Source organism: Podarcis melisellensis (genome assembly GCF_964234715.1).
Source record: "Podarcis melisellensis genome assembly, chromosome: 5".
NCBI lineage: Eukaryota > Metazoa > Chordata > Lepidosauria > Squamata > Lacertidae > Podarcis > Podarcis melisellensis.
Window position 1 is genome coordinate 44,640,787 of NC_138537.1, and position 19,566 is coordinate 44,660,352.

General features: G+C 45.3%; 1 protein-coding gene, 2 long non-coding RNA genes and 1 pseudogene across 4 annotated transcripts; 2 read left to right on the plus strand and 2 right to left on the minus strand.

Moving 5' to 3' along the window:
- The first annotated feature begins 1,456 nt into the window (after positions 1-1,456).
- LOC309370805 (elongin-B pseudogene) lies at positions 1,457-2,134 on the plus strand (annotated as a pseudogene). Its single transcript has one exon. The product of its transcript is annotated as an elongin-B pseudogene (transcript).
- Positions 2,135-3,989: 1,855 nt separating this feature from the next.
- Positions 3,990-13,838, minus strand: LOC309370166. Its single transcript, XR_014168461.1, has 2 exons — positions 13,713-13,838; positions 3,990-4,469 (listed from the first exon to the last, which is right to left on the minus strand). It is a non-coding gene; the product is annotated as an uncharacterized lncRNA (long non-coding RNA).
- On the minus strand, positions 6,295-11,222 carry LOC309370163. Its single transcript, XR_014168455.1, has 2 exons — positions 11,057-11,222; positions 6,295-8,713 (listed from the first exon to the last, which is right to left on the minus strand). It is a non-coding gene; the product is annotated as an uncharacterized lncRNA (long non-coding RNA).
- Positions 8,712-16,132, plus strand: INA (internexin neuronal intermediate filament protein alpha). The gene is made up of 3 exons (XM_081911598.1): positions 8,712-10,027; positions 12,329-12,453; positions 13,838-16,132. Exons 1-3 carry the CDS (start codon positions 9,017-9,019, stop codon positions 14,148-14,150), a joined length of 1,449 nt encoding a protein of 482 aa, XP_081767724.1. The 5' UTR covers positions 8,712-9,016; the 3' UTR covers positions 14,151-16,132.
- The last annotated feature ends 3,434 nt before the right edge of the window (positions 16,133-19,566 follow it).

Genomic DNA, 19,566 nt, shown 5'->3' on the forward strand with positions numbered 1-19,566 from the left:
TCTGTTTGAATCCAAGGCTGCAGCTGTAACAGAAACCAGATCCTTTTGGGGTGTTAATGCTGTGAACCCCTCCATTGTAGGCTCAGGTTGTATATATGTGTAAATAAACTATATATCATAAACATACAACAATCTCTGCCGTGCCTCATTGACAAAAGGAAAACATGAACCCTGGGTGAGTGCCTGGAACCCTTAGAACCTCACACTGCAACAATACTAGTTACAAGATAGGTAGCCGTGTTGGTCTGCCATAGTCAAAACAAAAAAATTCCTTCCAGTAGCACCTTAAAGACCAACTAAGTTAGTTCTTGGTATGAGCTTTCGTGTGCATGCACACTTCTTCAGATACACTGAAACAGAAGTTTCCAGACCCTTGTATATAGTGAGAAGGTGGGGAGGGGTATTACTCAGAAGGGTGGTGGGAATGGGTGATTGGCAGATAGCTGTGATGAGCCTGTTGACGACTCTTAACGACTGCAATAGGTCTTACAGGAAAAAGCAAGGGGTGAGAAGGTGGAAAATGGCTTTGTCGTGTATAATGAGATAAGAATCCAATGTCTTTGTTCAGACCAGGTCTCTCCATGGTTTTAAACTTATCTGAAGAAGTGTGCATGCACACGAAAGCTCATACCAAGAACTAACTTAGTTGGTCTTTAAGGTGCTACTGGAAGGAATTTTTTTTGTTGTTGCAACAATACTAGACAGAGACAGCAGAATGTTAGGAAGATCCCTTATACTGGTCCCTGTAGAACGGACTTGCAGCAGTCCTCAGATAAACATATTAAACATATTAAAATAAAAAATCTGGCACTGATACATAGAATTGCATCATTCCAAAAATGAATAGTCCCTGAAATATATTTTGAAAGTTCAGGTTCTGAAGGCGGATTAAAGGAAGGTCTCCAGCAAAAACCTTTTCCAGCCCTGCTAGCAGAGATCATTTCTAAATAGATATGTTGGGTAATGAACTTGAGATGTTCTGCATCCCAAACATGTTACTAAGCCTTTGTAATGCTAGAAGGATATAAAATGTGGCCTTAGTGAAGGACATTACATAGTGTGTGTGCGTGTGTAAAAAATGGTTTGGGGGATACTTGACAAAGCTGAGTAGCTTTTTAAAATAGAGCAGCTGAAGAGATAAGGAGAAACAACTAAGTTGAGAAGCTTAGGAAGAGAAGGAAGCAGATGGACAAAGATTCAGAAAGTAGAGGAACCATGAACATTGGCAACAGACTGTGACAGAAACAGCAACATGCTTTCTCCTGAGTCAGATCATGGGTCCATCTAGATCAGTACTGTCTATTCTACATTGCCTGCCAGTAATTCTTCACGGTTTTATTTTGGAATTTTCTAGCCCTGGCTGGAGATGCCAGAGGCTGAACCTGTGACATTTTGCATGCAAAGCATTTACAATTGCTTATTCAATACATTTGTTATAATTAAATTAACTGGGTGCATGTTGGGATACTGGGGGTTTTGCTGCTTTTTCCTCTCTGGGGGGTCTGGGCTGAGGTTGCGGCTGCAGAGATGGACGTCTTTTTAATGATCCGACGTCACAAGACGACCATCTTCACAGACGCCAAGGAGTCCAGTACGGTGTATGAGCTGAAAAGAATTGTTGAGGGGATACTTAAGAGACCCCCAGAAGAACAAAGGCTATACAAGGATGACCAACTGTTGGATGACAGCAAAACCCTCGGAGACTGTGGCTTCACCAACCAGACGGCACGACCTCAGGCCCCAGCAACAGTTGGCTTGGCCTTCAGAGCCAGTGAAGATGCCTTTGAGCCCCTCCGCATTGATCCCTTCTCCAGCCCCCCGGAGCTCCCAGACGTGATGAAGCCCCAGGACTCTGGCAGCAGCGCCAACGAGCAAGCGGTGCAGTGAGAGGCCAGAGGGCGACAGAGCGAGCTGCACAACCCGTGGCGCCCCTTCCCCACCACCCACTCCCTCCCTCAACCCTCCGGCGTGGAGAGAGACATGGCACTGTCCCACCCCTCCAATCCAGATCCCCCTTTTACTCCACCCCTCTCTATACAAGACCACACCTCCTTCCAAGCCCCTCCCCACTCATCAAACAGAGCAATGTTTTCATTTTTGGTTTTGAAAACAATAAAAGTTCAGCTGTTGTTTTTTTTTCAAAAAAATAAAATAATTAAATTAACTGTTCTGAATTTAAAATATACATGTGTTTGTGTTAATTAAGACTTCAAAGTGATTGTGTTCTGCCATTTCTCATCCATTGTACTGTGCTCATTACACCTTAATGTCTACCACATGTTCTTTTGGGGCATTCTCCCCTCACACAATTACAGTCCTGTGAAAGGAAGAGCAGGGCTGCTCCTGCTGCTTCCACCCCCAATGTTTGCATCCTCACTGGTCCTGTCTTCTGGCATTCATGCATTTAACAGGGAATGTCTGAATTGGGCAGTTTGCTATATATAAACAAAGGTTTCCTATATGATTTAGAACTCAGCAAGCATGGTTGCAATCTCTTTCTCACACAAGTGTGATTACTTGAAGGTAGAATTCCTGAAAGGACTATTGTTCGTGCTGGCTAGGGCTGATGGGATTTAGAGTCCAACAATATTTGGAAGGCTACAGTTTAGTCACCTCTCCTTTATTGGATTTAAGGCTGCAATGTTATACAGTGGTACCTCGGGGTACAGACGCTTCAGGTTACAGACGCTTCAGGTTACAGACTCCGCTAACCTAGAAATAGTACCTTGGGTTAAGAACTTTGCTTTAGGATGAGAACAGAAATTGTGCGGCGGCGCAGGAGGCCCAATTAGCTAAAGTGGTACCTCGGGTGAAGAACAGTTTCAGGTTAAGAACGGACCTCCGGAACAAATTAAGTTCTTAACCAGAGGTACCACTGTACAGAGTTGTTTTGAATACTGTATTTACCCCCTGCCCACTAACCCAACTTCTGGAGGCAGCTTGCAATATTCTTATGGGTTTTCTATCATATTTCTGTTAATAGGACTACCAGTGTGGGTTGGACTTGACAAAGGAGTGTTAATAGCTTGAGATGTTCAGGTGACATGTCTTATGAGAGCTAATTGCCATATGAAAGATTACTGTGTGACAAAGGACTAGCCCGGGATATTGTGAATAGAGGAAAAATATGAGAGGTAGGCAGGGAGCAGGTGGCGTTGTGGGCTAAAGCCTCAGCGCCTAGGACTTGCCGATTGAAAGGTCGGCGGTTCGAATCCCTGCGGCGGGGTGCGCTCCCGCTGCTCGGTCCCAGCGCCTGCCAACCTAGCAGTTCGAAAGCACCCCCGGGTGCAAGTAGATAAATAGGGACCGCTTACCAGCGGGAAGGTAAACGGCGTTTCCGTGTGCGGCTCTGGCTCGCCAGATGCAGCTTTGTCACGCTGGCCACGTGACCCGGAAGTGTCTCCGGACAGCGCTGGCCCCTGGCCTCTTGAGTGAGATGGGCGCACAACCCCAGAGTCTGTCAAGACTGGCCCGTACGGGCAGGGGTACCTTTACCTTTACCCTAGGCAGGGAGCAATGGGAGTATGCTTTCTTGTCTAGCTACAAATGATGTATTCTAGGCCTCCGTGTGTGAATAAAGGAGGCAGGTTGCAATTTTTGGAGAAGTGGAAAAGATAAACAGAGGACTTGTTAAGCTCCAGAAAGTACCATTTGGAGAGGGAATCTGGAGATCTGATGTGGAACAGTGGATTTGGCTGACTGTTGGAATGTTAAGTTGTCCCTCTTGCTCAATCTGTGTACTTACAAATAAATTAAAATATTACAAAACAGCAAAAGCCTCCAGTGACCTCATTCCAAAGAAAACTAAATCTGGGTAAGTGCTGTGTCCCTGGAACTTCCACAGCACTTGGAAGCTTTCCAACAGCAAAGCATGCTTGTCCAATTGTCTAGAGGTAGATATTTACATGCATCCAGGGAGTAAGCTAGTGAGTAATTACAAATCTTTCTCCAACATTTAAAAGAGAGAGAGAGAGAAATAGAAAGTGATTATATAACATATTCCATTTTATTTTAACAATCAAAAGAGCAATGCTTCGTATGATGCTTATAGGAATCAACATCCAACATTTATTTCAGTACATATTTTGAAATACCAGCCTATGTCCTTGAACTCTTAAGTGCTGCTTAGGTTGCTCTCTTCTTCTCTTTAATTTCTTGAGCTCTTATGTGTTCCATGTAAGTTTTTTAAAAATCAAAGCTTTACTACTTGCATATGCAGTTCCATGGGTTACACATATGAGTGCATTTGTTTTCAGGTACTCAGCTGCAGGCATAAATCAGGAGTAAATATGCACAACACAAGAAGCACTTATCCAAGATTGGAGGGGAAGATACTGAAGAACAGTTGTATTTCCCAGCAATCAGTAACTTCCAGAGGATATTTGGACATCAGTTCACAAACTCACAGATGATGCAGGACATGACAGTGGTCCCCAGCTTGTGCCACCTCTAAGTCTCCCTTTAAAAAGCTGGGAAGGGGGGGGGGGATGTGAAGAAAACCTGTAGCAACTAACAAGATCTGACCCAGGTGGAGAAGCAAAGGGTGAGATTAATTTCCTGTTCTCTACACTGTGGACTCTTTAGTTGCCAAGACTAGTCTGGATCCCAGGAGCACAGACAGATCATAATTATCATCGTACTCACGATTATTCTGAAATGTGTTCCAAGTCGAGCAAAAGGGAAACCTTTAGAGAATTCTGATGTAAGTGGTCAGCATGAAGTCAGATAGTATAAAACATGTAGCTACAGCCCTGGTTTAATAGTGTGCTGAAAAATGCATGAGCTTCACAGAGCCCATTTGCGGTAAAAGATGCTAAGAGAAAGCTTCCGTTTTTCATTTGGAAACCAAGCAAAAGCAGAGCCAGGAGAGTAGTAATATACGGTTTTACCAAGTTCCGCATGAAGGTGGACCGTGTGCAATGCTGATCGCAAATATGTCAAAGTTGCCAGCTTTATTTAGTTTAATTGGTAGGTGTCATGACCCTCACCCTGAGCAACAGCTTGTTTCCCAATTTTGACTCAGGTGAGGAGGGACCAGCCAGGTAAGGTGGAACAGCAGCACAGGAGCCAGAGGTGGCACACACCAACCCAGGCAGCAACATTACACCAGAGAGCTCATAAGCCAGGACCCATCAATACAAGGACCCCTGAATTTGAATCTCGAGATGAAGAAACTTCTGAGCATGTATGTCGCAGTGATCTACACAAACACACGGGGGGGGGGGCTGACAGGAGCGAGCCTGCAGGTGGAGTTTATTACCAAAAATGGGATTCACACAGGAGTGTCAGGCCTAATGAGCACAGCAACTCAACTCGAGCAGGTCTTGCCCCTATGAAGCAGTTGCTGAGACTGGATGGCCTCATCTCCCCACAGCTGCTTAAGTCCCCACCTCTCCATGGTTTCCCCAATCTGAGGCTGCACCTATGTGAAGCTAACTTCTCTACCCTCTTCATGCCTATCCTGGTTCTGGGAGACTGGGGGGAGGAAAGCTTGTTGCAGCAGGAGGGTGAGACATCCATGCCTCCACCAGCCAGATTCAAATCTTCCTCTTGGACTCCTTCCTCTCCTGCTTCAACTTCTAGACTTCTCTCTGCCACAGATTCCCTCCACTCACTATGCACTCTTCAGCTTCCAGCACGTCCTCCCAGTCTTCTCCCTCCGACCACTCATTGTCATCCCACCCAATCCCATGGCTCTGGGCCCTCTTCTCTTGGGAGTTCCCCAGCTGGTTCCTCCCATCATTCTTCTGTGTTCAACCAGTTCACGCCAGAAGTCCATGCCTGGCAGTCTATGCCAACAACAAACCTAGGGAGAACTAACAGAGAGCAGGCAGAGTGCTAAGAACCAGGCCACAGGACTGCTGCTTTAAGGCCTTATTATCCTCTGAGAGGGATGCAGGTGGCACTGTGGGTTAAACCACAGAGCCTAGGACTTGCTGATCAGAAGGTCGGCGATTCGAATCACTACGACGGGGTGAGCTCCCAGCTCCTGCCAACCTAGCAGTTCGAAAGCACATCAAAGTGCAAGTAGATAAATAGGTACCGCTCTGGCGGGAAGGTAAACGGCATTTCTGTGCGCTGCTCTGGTTCGCAAGTAGTGGCTTAGTCATGCTGGCCACATGACCCGGAAGCTGTACGCCGGCTCCCTCGGCCAATAAAGCCAGATGAGCGCCGCAACTCCAGAGTCGGTCACGAGTGGATCTGGCGTTATCCAGGAAAAAGCTCCAGATATTTGAGCTTCCCGGGATTCTGTAATGCTGGGCTGCCTTGTTGAATGTCAGACAGGACAGAATGTTAAGCCATTAATGCTTTACTGATTAATTTCATATTCTGATTGGAAACTGCATGTTTAGAATTAATAGTTAGATAGCGTTGATTGACTGGGACTAGAATAGGGATCCAGAAGAAGTGTATATACGGCCAAGTGCTGGTCACCAGCAGTTAGTTAGTTGGATTGGCAGCTCATGTTGGTTGGTGTTCCTGGTAGACAGCCAGAAGGAAGAAGACCTGAAAAGAATAGAGGGTGACTGGAGAACCGCTGGGGTCACTGAATGACTTGGCTTAGGGTTACAAGTCAATGGGAGAACTTGAATTGACAAAGGCAAGTGTGGCAAGGGGCAGAATCACACACAAAAGCCTCCCCACATCCTTGGGCACATCAGTTCCCTGTCTGTCAACTTTCCACCTGTTCATGGGGCAAACCTGCACTGGGGCTTCTACTTGTGTTTGTCTGGACGTGAGTAGAATCCCTCACATGATTAGGGAACCTTCTTTATCAGGATCCCAGATAGCACAAAAGTTCTACCCACATTCAAATGAAGTCAAGTAGAAGTGCCATGCAGATGTTTAGAATGAGGGTGGAGGAGGAGATGCCTGAGGGTGTTGGGGTGGGGCTTCCATGTGAGCCTCTGCTTCCACCTTGACTGGAAGGTGTCAGTAGGTATGTCACTGAACATGCCTATGGTCTACAGCCATCCAGTCTCAAAAGCTGGAAAGAATACGGCCACTTGTGCACCAAAAATAGCCCACAGCCAAAAGCACATAACTCCAGATCCAGAATTAGGGAAGAAGTGCAGCTAAATCAAAGGCCAAAACAGAAAGGAAATCAAGTATCCTGGAAGGAACTCAAAGGACAATTCTACATAGCAACCAACCAGGTAACTGAAAGAAAGTCAGAATGTTCTGGTAGGAAGCCCTAAATGCCAACATGGAGTCAGGAGAGGCTGTGCAAGTCTTGGACTAGGGTCTTGCAATGGTGGACTAGATAAAGGTCAAAAAACTGAGCTTAAATCCTGGATAAAAATGGAGATTTTGTGGGTGAGTGGTCAATTGCCTGTTTTGGATGGGGTTTCTCTCCCTCTGAAGGAGCAGATATGCAGACTGGGTCTACTGCTTGAGCCATCTCTGTCACTAGAGACCCAAGAGACCAGGAGTGCTTTTTGCCAGCTTCAGCTGGTATGCCACTTGCAACATTTTCTAGACCAAGACATCCTGACTACAGTGGTCCAGTAAAAGGTTGCCCACAAGAGAATGTGGCCCAGGGGCAGAAAAAGTTCCTGCAACCCTGCTACAGAGAACTGAATTCCAGGTTTGGGGGTATGGTCTCACCTAGAGAATATGTACATCTCCACAGAGAAATGCCAGACTAAATACCATGTTGAGATGATAGGATTTAAATCACACATTTTAGTAGTGTATTTTCTGAACACAAACAATATTTTTAAAAGACTGTTCATGTTAGGCAGGGGCAATGTATCATGCAGAGTCATGGATGCAAATGTTTTCACCTTCCTTCCTTGGTGCTGTGATCAGGGAAACTGTGGCTGCATGTGTTAATACTGGCACTACAAATTATCTACAGCCAAACACTTCCTCCTAAGAACACTCCTGCAGTCCTGCTGAAATTCATTCTGAAAACCACATTTACATATTCTTATCAGACTGAGTTGTTCTAATGAAATAGTATATTCCCCCAGTTTAAGAGCACAATATGTTAACGCAATATGATAACAGGATGCAACTACAGTTTTGCAGGATCTTCAAGGTCCTGCTACACTGCAGTATGTTTAATATACTCTAATCTTCCCATTCTAAATTCACTCCCTTAGCAAATCTAGGACACTCCTGTCTTTCTCTTCTTCCTCACTGCAGCAATCAATAAGTGTTACCCTCCAGTCTTCTTTACTGTTTGTGCACAGTACAACAAAGCAAATGTTCTGACTGAATTGAAGAGCTCCATTATTTAACACACACAGGCCTACCCTGAGAAAGAAACTGGTTCTATGGTTCGGAGAAACAACAGCATTGGGAAGCTGGTTAAGGGATACGGATCCTAGCAGTTCTGTATATCATAACTGTCTATCTCCAAGAGCCAAAACAGCTTGCGCTGGGTGGAACCGTCCCCAACCTTCAGCGGCAGCCGGTTGGAAGAACTGACATCAGCACTGCGGCAAAATGGACAGCTCCATCAGCATTTCTCCCTGTCATGCTTCCTAGCAAAGTCAGTCGGGAATGCGAGGCTAGGACCGGAAAGATGCACCACCAGCACTACCAGGTCCCTCCAAGCCTTCTATCCTTCCTCAGACGTGAGCCCCAAGATTTCAGCCAGCAGCGCCAGCTGCTTCCCATTCCCCAATAGGCGTTGTCTGCTCTGCCTTCTTCCGTCTTAGTCAGGGAGAGCCCAAGTTTCTCACCTCCGCTTACCTCCGCTACTCTGCAAACCAATGACCATCGTTCCTACATATACCAAGCTCTCTCACCCTGTAGAGGAGCAGCCCTTCTCCCACTTGCACCCCTAAATCCGCTGCATTCCCTTCCTGCTTACGCCCAATGGGGCTGCCGGAGCGCCCCAGCATCCTCTCATCCCCCGCCTGTCCCTCTCATCCCAATCTCCTCCCCTCGACCGCGCCCTAAAAGTGCAGCTTCCCCCCACCCCCGCCTTTCTGCGGCGCGACGGGCGACCCGCCTCCCTATATAAAGCAGGGACGGCGCAGGGAGCCTCTCTACTGCCTCCAGGATGAATTTCGGATCGGATTCTCACTACTTGGCCTCTTCCTACAGGAAGATCTTCGGGGAGCCTCCCCGCTACTCCTCCCGCCTGGGCAGCTCGACGGCGGGCAGCAGCTACCGCTCGCAGTCGGTGTCCCGCAGCAGCCATGCCGCCTCGTACCGGCTGGCGCAGGCGGAGAGCCTGGACCTGAGCCAGGCGGCGGCGGTGCACGACGAATTCCGCCTGACGCGCACCAACGAGAAGGAGCAGCTGCAGGGCCTCAACGACCGCTTCGCCGGCTACATCGAGAAAGTGCGGCAGCTGGAGCAGCACAACCGGCTGCTGGAGAGCGAGCTGGGCGCCTTGCGGCAGCGCCACGCCGAGCCCAGCCGGCTGGCCGAGCTGTTCCAGGCCGAGCTGCGCGAGCTGCGCGCCCAGCTGGAGGAGACCGAGGCCTCCCGGGCGCAGGCGGCGCTGGACCGCGAGCGGCTGGCCGAGGAAGTGCAGCGCCTGAGGGCGCACTGCGAGGACGAGGCCCGCGCCCGGGCCGAGGCCGAGCAGGCGCTGCGGGCGCAGCAGCGCGAGGTGGACGGCGCCACGCTGGCGCGCCTGGCGCTGGAGAAGAAGGTGGAGGCGCTGCTGGACGAGCTGGCCTTCGTGCGCAAAGTGCACTCGGAGGAGCTGGCCGAGCTGAGCGCCTCGCTGCAGGCGCCCGCGCTGGCCGCCGTCGAGCCGGACTCCCCCAAGGCCGACCTGACGGCGGCTCTCAAGGAGCTGCGCGGCCAGTACGAGGTGCTGGCGGCCAAGAACCTGCAGGCGGCCGAGGAGTGGTACCGCGGCAAGTTCGCCAACCTGAGCGAGCAGGCGGCGCGCAGCAACGAGGCCATCCGCGCCAGCCGCGAGGAGATCGGCGAGTACCGCCGCCAGCTGCAGGCGCGCACCCTCGAGGTGGAGAGCCTGCGCGGCGCCAACGAGTCCCTCGAGCGGCAGCTGCACGAGATGGAGGAGCGCCACCACGCCGAGGCCGTCGGCTTGCAGGTGAGGGCGCGCGCGCGCGGGCGGAGGGGAGGTCGCCTTTCCGCGCAGGCGCCGCGTCGTCATTCTCCGCACCGCGTCCGAGGACACACCTCGTGGCCAGACGCTGTCGATCGCCTTAGCGCGCTCGCCCCCTATCGCGCACGTAAGCGCCGCTTCTCCACCCACCCCTCCCCCGGTGGCTTCCGATCACTAGCCGCCGAAAGCTGCAGGAAACGGATCTCTGGGTTGGCTCAGGATGACACTTGTCGCCTGTCATGTGCTGAATCAGACCGTTGGTTCATTCACAGCAGACTTAAGTCCAGTGCTTGGAAGCCTCCAGCTGCCCTCAGACGTTTGAGAATCTCGTTTCCAAAAATCTGCTAGGAGGGGTGGGGGAAAGTCTGTCAACACATTCCGTCTGGATGGGGTGTTAAAACAGGCTAGGAGTTTTGCTTTTTGTGCAGGTGTCTTTTAGAAAAGCCATTCAAGGGTATCACTTGCATGCTTATTTCTCTGGGCACCTTGAAAGCTCTTAACAGTTTACCATGGAGCTCTTGACTGTAGTGCAGTTGGGCCCATAAACAGAACCTCTTATCCATGAAGTGTTTTGATTGTGTGTCCATCTGTCCCGCCAGTCTCATGGTAATTCGTTGTGCACATGGGCATAGCCAGAGGGGGCAGGGGGCCGCTGCCCCCAAATAAAAAAAAATCAAAACAAATCTGAGGTTCTGCCCCCACCCTAACAAAAGCCCCCCAAAATCCTGGCTATGCCCCTGGTTGTGCACTGGTTTCATACTGAGGAATAACTGATTTCCACATCTGGATACTGTGCCTGCTTAGTGTTTTCACAGTTCCTGGGTTTGAATAGTGAAAAGGGTGGTGTCAGCCTTGAGACATCCCTCCCTCTAATCTGTGAGGAATTATACCTCTTCTAACATCTCCCTGCTTCTTCAGAAGAGTAGAGCTCAGCCTGAACTGAAGCTAAAAGACAGTGGAGGAAACTATGCCTCTCTCCATGGTACTGAACAAGATGCATTGCAACCAATCTACCGTTAGCTAGTGGAGCCAGTAAGAAAATATGGTATGCTTCTGTTCAGGGTGCCAGCCAGACATTGGCTCTTCCAGGATAGTCCATTACTTTTGTTACTCCTCCTCGCTTTTCCCTCTTGTACAGTCATCATTCCTTGGCAACTGAAAATGCTCTGTCATCATTGGGCTGTTGGGAGGAAATTTTAGGAATATTTTGTCTATAAGTTTCTTGTGTATGGGAGGTACTGTTTTGGCTATATAAAGGATACACACATTCTAAGTTAAGCTTGCACTGCTCCCCCTTTAACATAGTGCAAACTGAAGCTGTATTACATTAAAAGAGGAATTATAGGATTGCATTTTATGTAGGTGAATCTGTTGATTAGTTTTAAAGGCATACATATCAACAGCTAGGGCTTAAAGTAGGGCTGAAAATTGTGATGATTAAAAAAATCCCCCCAATTATTTGGCAATCTTCTGTAATACATGCATACATCATTTAAACGGGGAAAGCTTTCTTCATAAGAAAGACTGCCATATTAATAAGCAAATTTAACGAGTTAATAACTTACAAGTCCTATGATTAATCAACTAAGATTTTTATAATCAAATGGCGGCCCTAGTTAGCAACTGTACAGGTGTAGCAGGAGCATTTACTTGGCCAAGATTCTGAATGCGAATTTGTTAGCGGAAATGTGCAACTTAAGCAATGCAGAAAAACAGCCTCTGATTCAATCAGAGATACAGAATCATTGCTGCAAATACTTGACACTGAGCTTTTGGTATATGTGAAATAAAGGTGTCCTTTATACATTGCTGGTGTGAACCTTTTCCCTTAAGCAGATCCCAAATGGCTGGGGTCTTCATCTGAGTTTACAAATTTGGGGCACTGTAGCTGTAAGGGTAGCTATCGCTGATCATCACCCACTTCTCCTCCAGCAGTGTATGCTTGTGGAGGGGGTGGGGGAGAATCCAGAGAAAGTCCTCCAAGGATAAATAATAATATTTGAATAGCTTCATATAGGAGAGGGTTGTGTCTGTGTTCCGGAACACTGAGAGAAATCCCATCCAGTTTTCCACATAGGACTTCATGGTGGTTGTACCCAGAAAGCTGTCATGCAGGCTTATACATGTTTTAATGGTAGACCTGAATTTGCATGTTGTTTTGTGCAAATGCATGTTTATAAAATATTGCTGATTTTGCCACAGTTCCATTCTAAGAGGAAAAGAAGCTGCTCAGCAACATCTTTGGCTTTAAAATATCAGTTTTATATCTGTCCATCTGAATTACAGGACACTGTCAATCAGCTGGAGAGTGATCTGAGAGACACAAAAAGTGAAATGGCTCGGCATCTGAGAGAATACCAAGATTTGCTGAATGTCAAAATGGCCCTGGATATAGAGATAGCAGCATACAGGTAACAGTGACTATCAAAGCCCTGCTTGCCTGTTGGTTATGTAAACAGCATAGCACCAAAATAGGCTGTGATGAAATCCAACCCTATCCTAGTGGCTGGTGGGAGTCAATTTAGCGCTGCTCACTAGGAAGCTTTACCACCATTTTGCATTGATGGTAATGCAATGCATTGAGAGTAGATAAAGTACAGTAAAACTAGGTGTTTTCAGTATACATTTTATAAATTAACATATTCTAGTTCATATAGTGACACCTAGAATAACAATGAAATTTTTTGTGGGATAAGCTTTTATAGCTTATACGAAAGGTGAGGCACCCGTGGCCGCTTAGATGTTGGTTCCAATTCCCATCAGCCCCAGCCAGCATGGCTTATAGTCCAGCAATACCTGGAGGGCCATAGGTTCTCCACCTGTGGCTTATATCATAATACATTTGCTGGTCTTTAAACAGCTATAAGACTCTGTCTGCTGCAACAACAAAAAAAACCCCTCTGGAAGATGTGGTTGTAAGTAACAGGGTATAGTTTATGCTCTTAAAAGCTGCTGTGACTTTACAGAATCCCTTAAGTAGAGGAAATAGCATATGTACAGATGCTACAGCCTCTGACACCTCTCATTTGATCATGCCTGACAGTAGGTCTTTTACCCAACTCCACCCTGCACCTATGAGTTGTATTCTTCATGACTGCCACTAAATTTGGCAGCAGCTGCAGTTTATAAATTGCCTTTCAAAGGCAGCCCCACATATAATGCACTACAGTAATCTAACCTAGAGGTTACCAAAGTGTGGGCAGCATATGTACAGATAGGAGCATAGCTGGGCCACCTACTTAAGCTGATGGAAGGCATTCTACATCACTGAGGTCACCTGAACTTCAAGCACCAGTGATGGATCCCAAGTTATGTACCTGCTCCTTCAGAGTGAGTGTAACCCCATTAAGAGCAGGCCAGCTCTAATTCATCCAGTCTAGGGAACCACGCACTAACAGTTCCTCAGTTTTATCTGGATTGAGCTTCAATTGAGCGTCCATTATTGAAGCAAGACATTCGTCCAGTACATCTACTGCCACACTTGTAGATGTCAATGAGAAGTAAAGCTCTGTGTCATCAGAATATTCCTGACTACGTGCTCAAGATTCTAGGTGACCCTACTTAGCGATTTCATACAGATGTTAAACAACATAGGGGATTTTTAAAAATCTGCAAATATTTTCAAATTCCTGTGGGTCTTTGGGGCATGAAAAAATGCTTGGTTACTCACCCCTCTTTTAGTCTTCTGCTTTTAACCAACATAAGGACTAGAAATGGTCCCACCTCTTCATAAATGTGCTTAATCCTGGATTGAACCCCAAATAATAATAATCTCTCCTTCTCTGGTGTTTACAGGAAACTGCTGGAGGGTGAGGAGACACGTTTTAGCACTTCAAGCATCAGCATTTCATCAATGAATCCCCCTTCCAACCCCACTTACTCCTTCCAACCCAGGTTCTTCAGTTCCTCTATGGCCAGCAGTTCCAAAATATCCCCCACTTTCTCTTTTAAGAAAGAGGAGAAAGAAGAGGCTAAATTGGCTTCAAAAATCTCATCAAGCCAAGTAGGGGAAGCCTTTGCTGAAATGATTGAGGAGACCATAACATCCACTAAGAAAACTGAACGAACAAATCTGGAAGAGGGGGGTGCTGCAAACCAAAAAGTGTAACCTTTCACCTTAAGTACAATGAACCTTTAAGGAGGGAACAATATAGCTTAGACCTTTAAATTGCCTATGCCTGAATTAAGGTGCTTACCAGCTCATGTACACATAAAGTTCTAATGTTTCACATCACTAGACTAGTTTAGTAAGAGCACCACATCCAGAATCACTAGGAGAAAAGAAAGGGGAGGGGGCTCAAAGTTTGATTATTTTCCGGGGGCGGGGAGGGACTCTATAGGAAAACTAGTTGGCAAACTGCAGAGTTATGTAATAGCCAGATCTCACAATTTCTAAATTAAGCAAAGAGGGAAGTCTCAGAAGTGCAGCTAGTAGAAAAAGTTAAAAGTTACACATTATAGTTAATGACTCAGGGCTCCTTCATGATGTCTGACTTAATTGCTGAACCTGCTATTCAGAATCAGTTGAAAAGTGAACCTCCTTCACAGGTAAGATACAAAATATCCAGCAATTGCACCTTGTCGATTAATCTTCGTTACCCGCCTCTTGAAGGCAAGTAATTAGATGATTTATTCTGTTTCCAGTTCTTCTGGACCACAGGGGTAGAGAAAACAGGGCATTTTGTTTGCCTTGCTGTGTGGTTGGTGTACTCTAGAAAGAAGCACAATGCATTCAAAAATACTAGGTGGAAGCTACTGACATTTATAAGGTGCAAATGTCTTTAGGAAGATAAATACTAAGCCACAAAATAACTGTGGACCAACTTTCTGTACCAATGCACATGGGAGCTCTCTGTCATATGATAGCACATAGTGAAGATGCACTTAAATATATCTTTGTTATCTCACTAGCTAAACCTGGTGCATTCTTCCTTTTTTAAAAAACCTACATGATAATTCTTTTGGAGTATTAGAGCCCTGTTTTTCTGTTAGAAGCATGGACAGACATTTCTGTGATTACATTGTGAACCATTGTGCTGTCCATTTCACTTTGTGCCATATTTGTAGATTTAAAATAGTAATTGCTTACAATCAGTAGTGCCAGCAATTTAAGAATAAAGGAAACAGGTGTGTTGTAATCAGTTCCTAGATTTTAGCTTTAGCCGTGTATGAAAATAAGGCTAAAAGAAAAAGGATCCACTCTCTTGAGTCTTCTAGAGCACAGATTCCTAACGTCGTTTCAAAAGCTTAGATATCTGCTGTTTCCTATCGCCACAATCGGCAACTCAAAACCATGGATATCCTGGCTTTTGATTCACCATTAGAAAAGGAGTGTAGAATTATGCCAGCTGCTTATTTCTCTATTATGGAAAGCAATATGGATTCTATGTGCTGTATTAGAGACAAAGTTTCTTAATAACATACTATTAAGGTATTTTTTCTTAATGTATTTTCTTAAATGTACTCACTGCCACATGATAACCACACCAGTGAATTGTAGTGGTTCTTCTGACTTTTCTCTAATAGACTTAGAGGAGCATATTTGTTAGCCTTGCCAGCCAGACTTGGAAATGATGCAGCTACACACATACACAGAATCACTTCTGCTTGGTAAAATGGTGCTGTAGATTGATTAATGAAATTCTGACCATTTCAAGACACTGGCAGACTAAATTCACATGTTTGCAAACAAGTAGAGTCACAGGGAGGAAAGATTCACACCTACTATTTTCTCAAAAAGGAATCCTGATGATAGAATCCAATCCTCCATCTGGATTTGCTAACCTTCAGTGTACCTTTTCAGTCTACCATTTGAATATGTGCCAAGTTTTATATAGAACTTACTAGTGTGGATTTTCTTTCAATGCCTTAAAATTGCCAGCAGAATTTGCTTTCTGCAGAAGCTGAAGATTATGTTATTGTGATGTGTTTGCATTAATGCATCCTGCCACAAGGTTTGAGCACACAAAACCATCATGTCCTATCAGTTTCACTGCAATAGTTTCCTGAACTAAAAGAAACTGTTTTGCTCACATTCTTTCCTCCTCTTCTGTAAGGCACAAATAAATAAAGATGACATGTCTTGAGGCAGCCTGTTTGTCCTTGGTGATATTCTGACTTCAAACTTTTCTGAGTTATAATCTCTTTCCAAATCAATTACCGCACATTCAGACAAATCAGTGTTTGATGTTTGGGCAATGTCTAGAGCTGGGTGGCCCAACTTTTCATCCAAAGTGGGTTGCAAGAGGACTTCAACACGGAACCCACAGGCTGCACACTGCCTTGTGGGAAGGGGAGTGTGAATATTTGACACACACACTCTCAGCCCTTGGGCTGCCTTCCCAGTTAAGCTAGTGAAGCATTTGGCTTTGGGAAGGAGGTGTGAGGCTCTGGCAGAGTCCTAGAGCCCTCCCCACCTCCTTCCCAAAGCTGGGAAAGCACTAACTTGGGTTTAGGAAAGAGGCACAAGGACTCAAGGTCCCTGACAGAGCCCTCATGCCTTCCTCCCAAAGCCCAGCACCTGGCTTACCAGCTTTGGGAAGGTAGACAAGGGCTGCGGGAGAGCATCAAATGTTGTGGAGGGCCACCAAAAAGGGACTAATAAGCATGGTTCATTCTCATTATTCCTACAGCTTTGGTCAGTTTTTAACATCCCTTCCCAGTAAGATCTTCTTAAACTGGACCGTTATTGCCCAACAAGAAAGGAAAGACTGGCTCTAGTAAGTGCTGGGTTGCTCACTGCAAATGGCTCGCAAGTACCATGAATGTGGGTACCACAGAGCAAATGCATCTCACCAGCTAATACAATCTTCAGTGGATGACATTCATTCTGACACAATGATGGGACAGCCCAAAGGAATAGACATCATGCAACATTTACCCTAGCAAGGACCTTGCGCTTCTCTAAGCAACTCCTGTCTGAAAGCATAGATTAATTTCTCTGCCTTTTTTTATCCCATATCTGAGAACTTCTTCTCAGAACAAGCTGGTCCAACGCCTTGCCCAATAAATAACTCCCTTATGAGGAAATGTTACAACATTCGGAGCTTTTCAGTTGAGAAAAACAAAACCTAGTAAAGAGAGTATATGATGGAGGTCTATACTATTATGCAGGTGTGGGAAAGGATAAGAGCAGGCATGGCCAAACTTGGCCCTCCAGCTGTTTTCGGACTACAGTTCCCATCATCCTTGACCACTGGTCCTTGTCCACAACTCTGTGTGCATTTTTAATGGCAAATATAAGAATAAATTCCAAAATCTATATCAAAGCAACACTTTTATTAAGGCGATCAAAGTGGCATGTAAGCTTTGAAGTCTCCCAGAACCTGCATGCTATTTCATGACATTTGGGTTGGCTTAATATGATCTTTGGAAGTTTCCTTATGAGCAAACATGGCGACAATTACTCTGTGTGTGTATCAAAAATAAATGTTCACTATGTATACAGCAAGGATCCAATTTGATTGGTGCATGCCTGCTGATGACAGTCTAGCTGTGCTGCAGTGAAGAGGTAGAGAAAGAGGCATGGCTTACCACTGTGCAAGCAATGCTTTGTAAGAGTGTTCTTGTTTTGGAACAAAGAGGGGTAGTTTAAGCCCTTAAGAAAGGGTACTGAAGCCATTAATAAGAGCTTTCTTTATAAAGTCACGATCTGCTGTAAAACGCTACATACTTACCCTTCCTTTCCTATGGAAACCAAGAAAAATAATCACAAAACAAATACTATAGGGTCATTGTCATCTCCCCGAAGCTATTCAAGATGAGACCCACTAATTAATGGGAAATTCATCAAGCTGAACAATGGGTCATTTTATGTGTTCAAGCAACATGTGAAGTACTGAGCATTTCTGGAAGTCATAGAACTGCAATCAAAAACTGTTTTAAGTGAGTTTGGAACTGCCTATGTTATATGGTGAAAAGTGAAGCTTGGAGAAGCATCATATTCTTGGTGCTGTGCTTGAAGGAGCTGGCATCTGTACTGGCATCTGTAGTCTTGGGACAGACGTTGCCTTTATTACTATGTTCATAGAATCTACTGAGGCAGGAAAACTCAGAACCCTTCAAAGCCCTACAGCTGTCAGACGCTATGATACACAGCAACTATAAGATGCAGTTATACATGGCTATAATACATAGGAACGACTGAAGGAAACCCGAGTTTAATATCTAAATACAGATTTTATTTTTATGATAAAATATGATTTCCTCCTTTCTTAACTTGTACACTTCAATATTAGTTTGGACTCGTAATTCCTTTCTTTTCATTTCTCAGTTCATCTTGATTGATTTATTCTTCTCTGCTCTCTTTCCCTGTATACGAAACACTCTAAAGAAATCAGTTCAGAGCAGTTACTATGAAAGTGTGATAGAAGGCAGTTACACTTCAGAGGACAACAGGGAGCAGAATAAAAGCGAGATTTTACATCTAGTTTACAACATTCTGAATGTTCATAGTCCCATGCAATTTCACTCAGAGTGAATTTTGGAGTCATTCTTTGAACCCAAGTTCACTCAAAGCACACTTAAGCAGCCTAAATACACAATTCTTTTCCACTTAGTGTGTTATTCCAATTTGAAGGAAAAATGCCTGTTCACCAAAATAATCAAATGCCAAAATATACTGCACCTGTGTTCTTTGTAATATTTTATGATCAAAGGATAAACTAACCAATTACAGCTAGAACATGCTTCCTTCACCAGTGGTATGTCTTGATGATTTTGAAATTGTACACACATTGGGTTGAGCTAGAATTTCATATCATCTCACCAGCTCAGCAGCAACTTATTCAAACCAGCTTCAAATTACAACTAGAACAATGAATTAATCCAGTTCACCTAAAGTATCATTCCATAAACAAAGACCTACACTATATAACAAACTATTAAATCTGGGGTCCCAGGATGGCACTGCCCTTGCCGTCCACCAGTCCCCTGGTCAATTTTTTAAATGAATTGTATCGGTGTATTTGTGTCAGCTGTTTGGTTGCAGGGGTTTGCCTTTGGGCAGGGGGTTGTTGTTGCCTGCTTTTTGTGTTTTGACTGGTGTGTTTGTGTGATTTGCCTGGTTTTGGAGTGGGAGTTCTGAGCAGTGTCAGTTTCTCTTCTGTGAAAGCAGTATTGTGTGGTGTCCACAAGTTTCTTAGATTTCCAGATGTGTTCCTTAGCCTAACAAAAGTTGGGGCCCCTAAATTAATCTAATGCATCAATTAAAAAGTATTTACGTGCACATAAATTCTAGCTGACAGAAGATGTGTCAGAACACAATACCTAAGCAGAAGTGGTAAAATGTTGTATTGTGGGGTAACGTGTTAACACTTCAAGGAAAATGTGCAGGAGGCAAAATATCATCACCATCTTGGTATGTCTGGGAAGTGCAGCTGACAAAAGGTTTAGGAAGATGATAGGAGTAGCAGGCAGTCTTCACAAACTCACTAGAATCAACGGGAATATAAAGGAAGAGATCCTGATAGGAGGAAAGACATAGCTAATTTCCCAACCCACATAGATATGCAAAATAATTAGCT

Excerpts from the sequence above, each read along its gene's own strand:
- INA (XM_081911598.1), top strand. The coding sequence starts at position 9,017 with ATGAATTTCGGATCGGATTCTCACTACTTGGCCTCTTCCTACAGGAAG. Across the intron at positions 10,028-12,328 it reads CCGAGGCCGTCGGCTTGCAG|GACACTGTCAATCAGCTGGA; the intron begins GTGAGGGCGCGC and ends TCTGAATTACAG. Across the intron at positions 12,454-13,837 it reads ATAGAGATAGCAGCATACAG|GAAACTGCTGGAGGGTGAGG; the intron begins GTAACAGTGACT and ends TGGTGTTTACAG.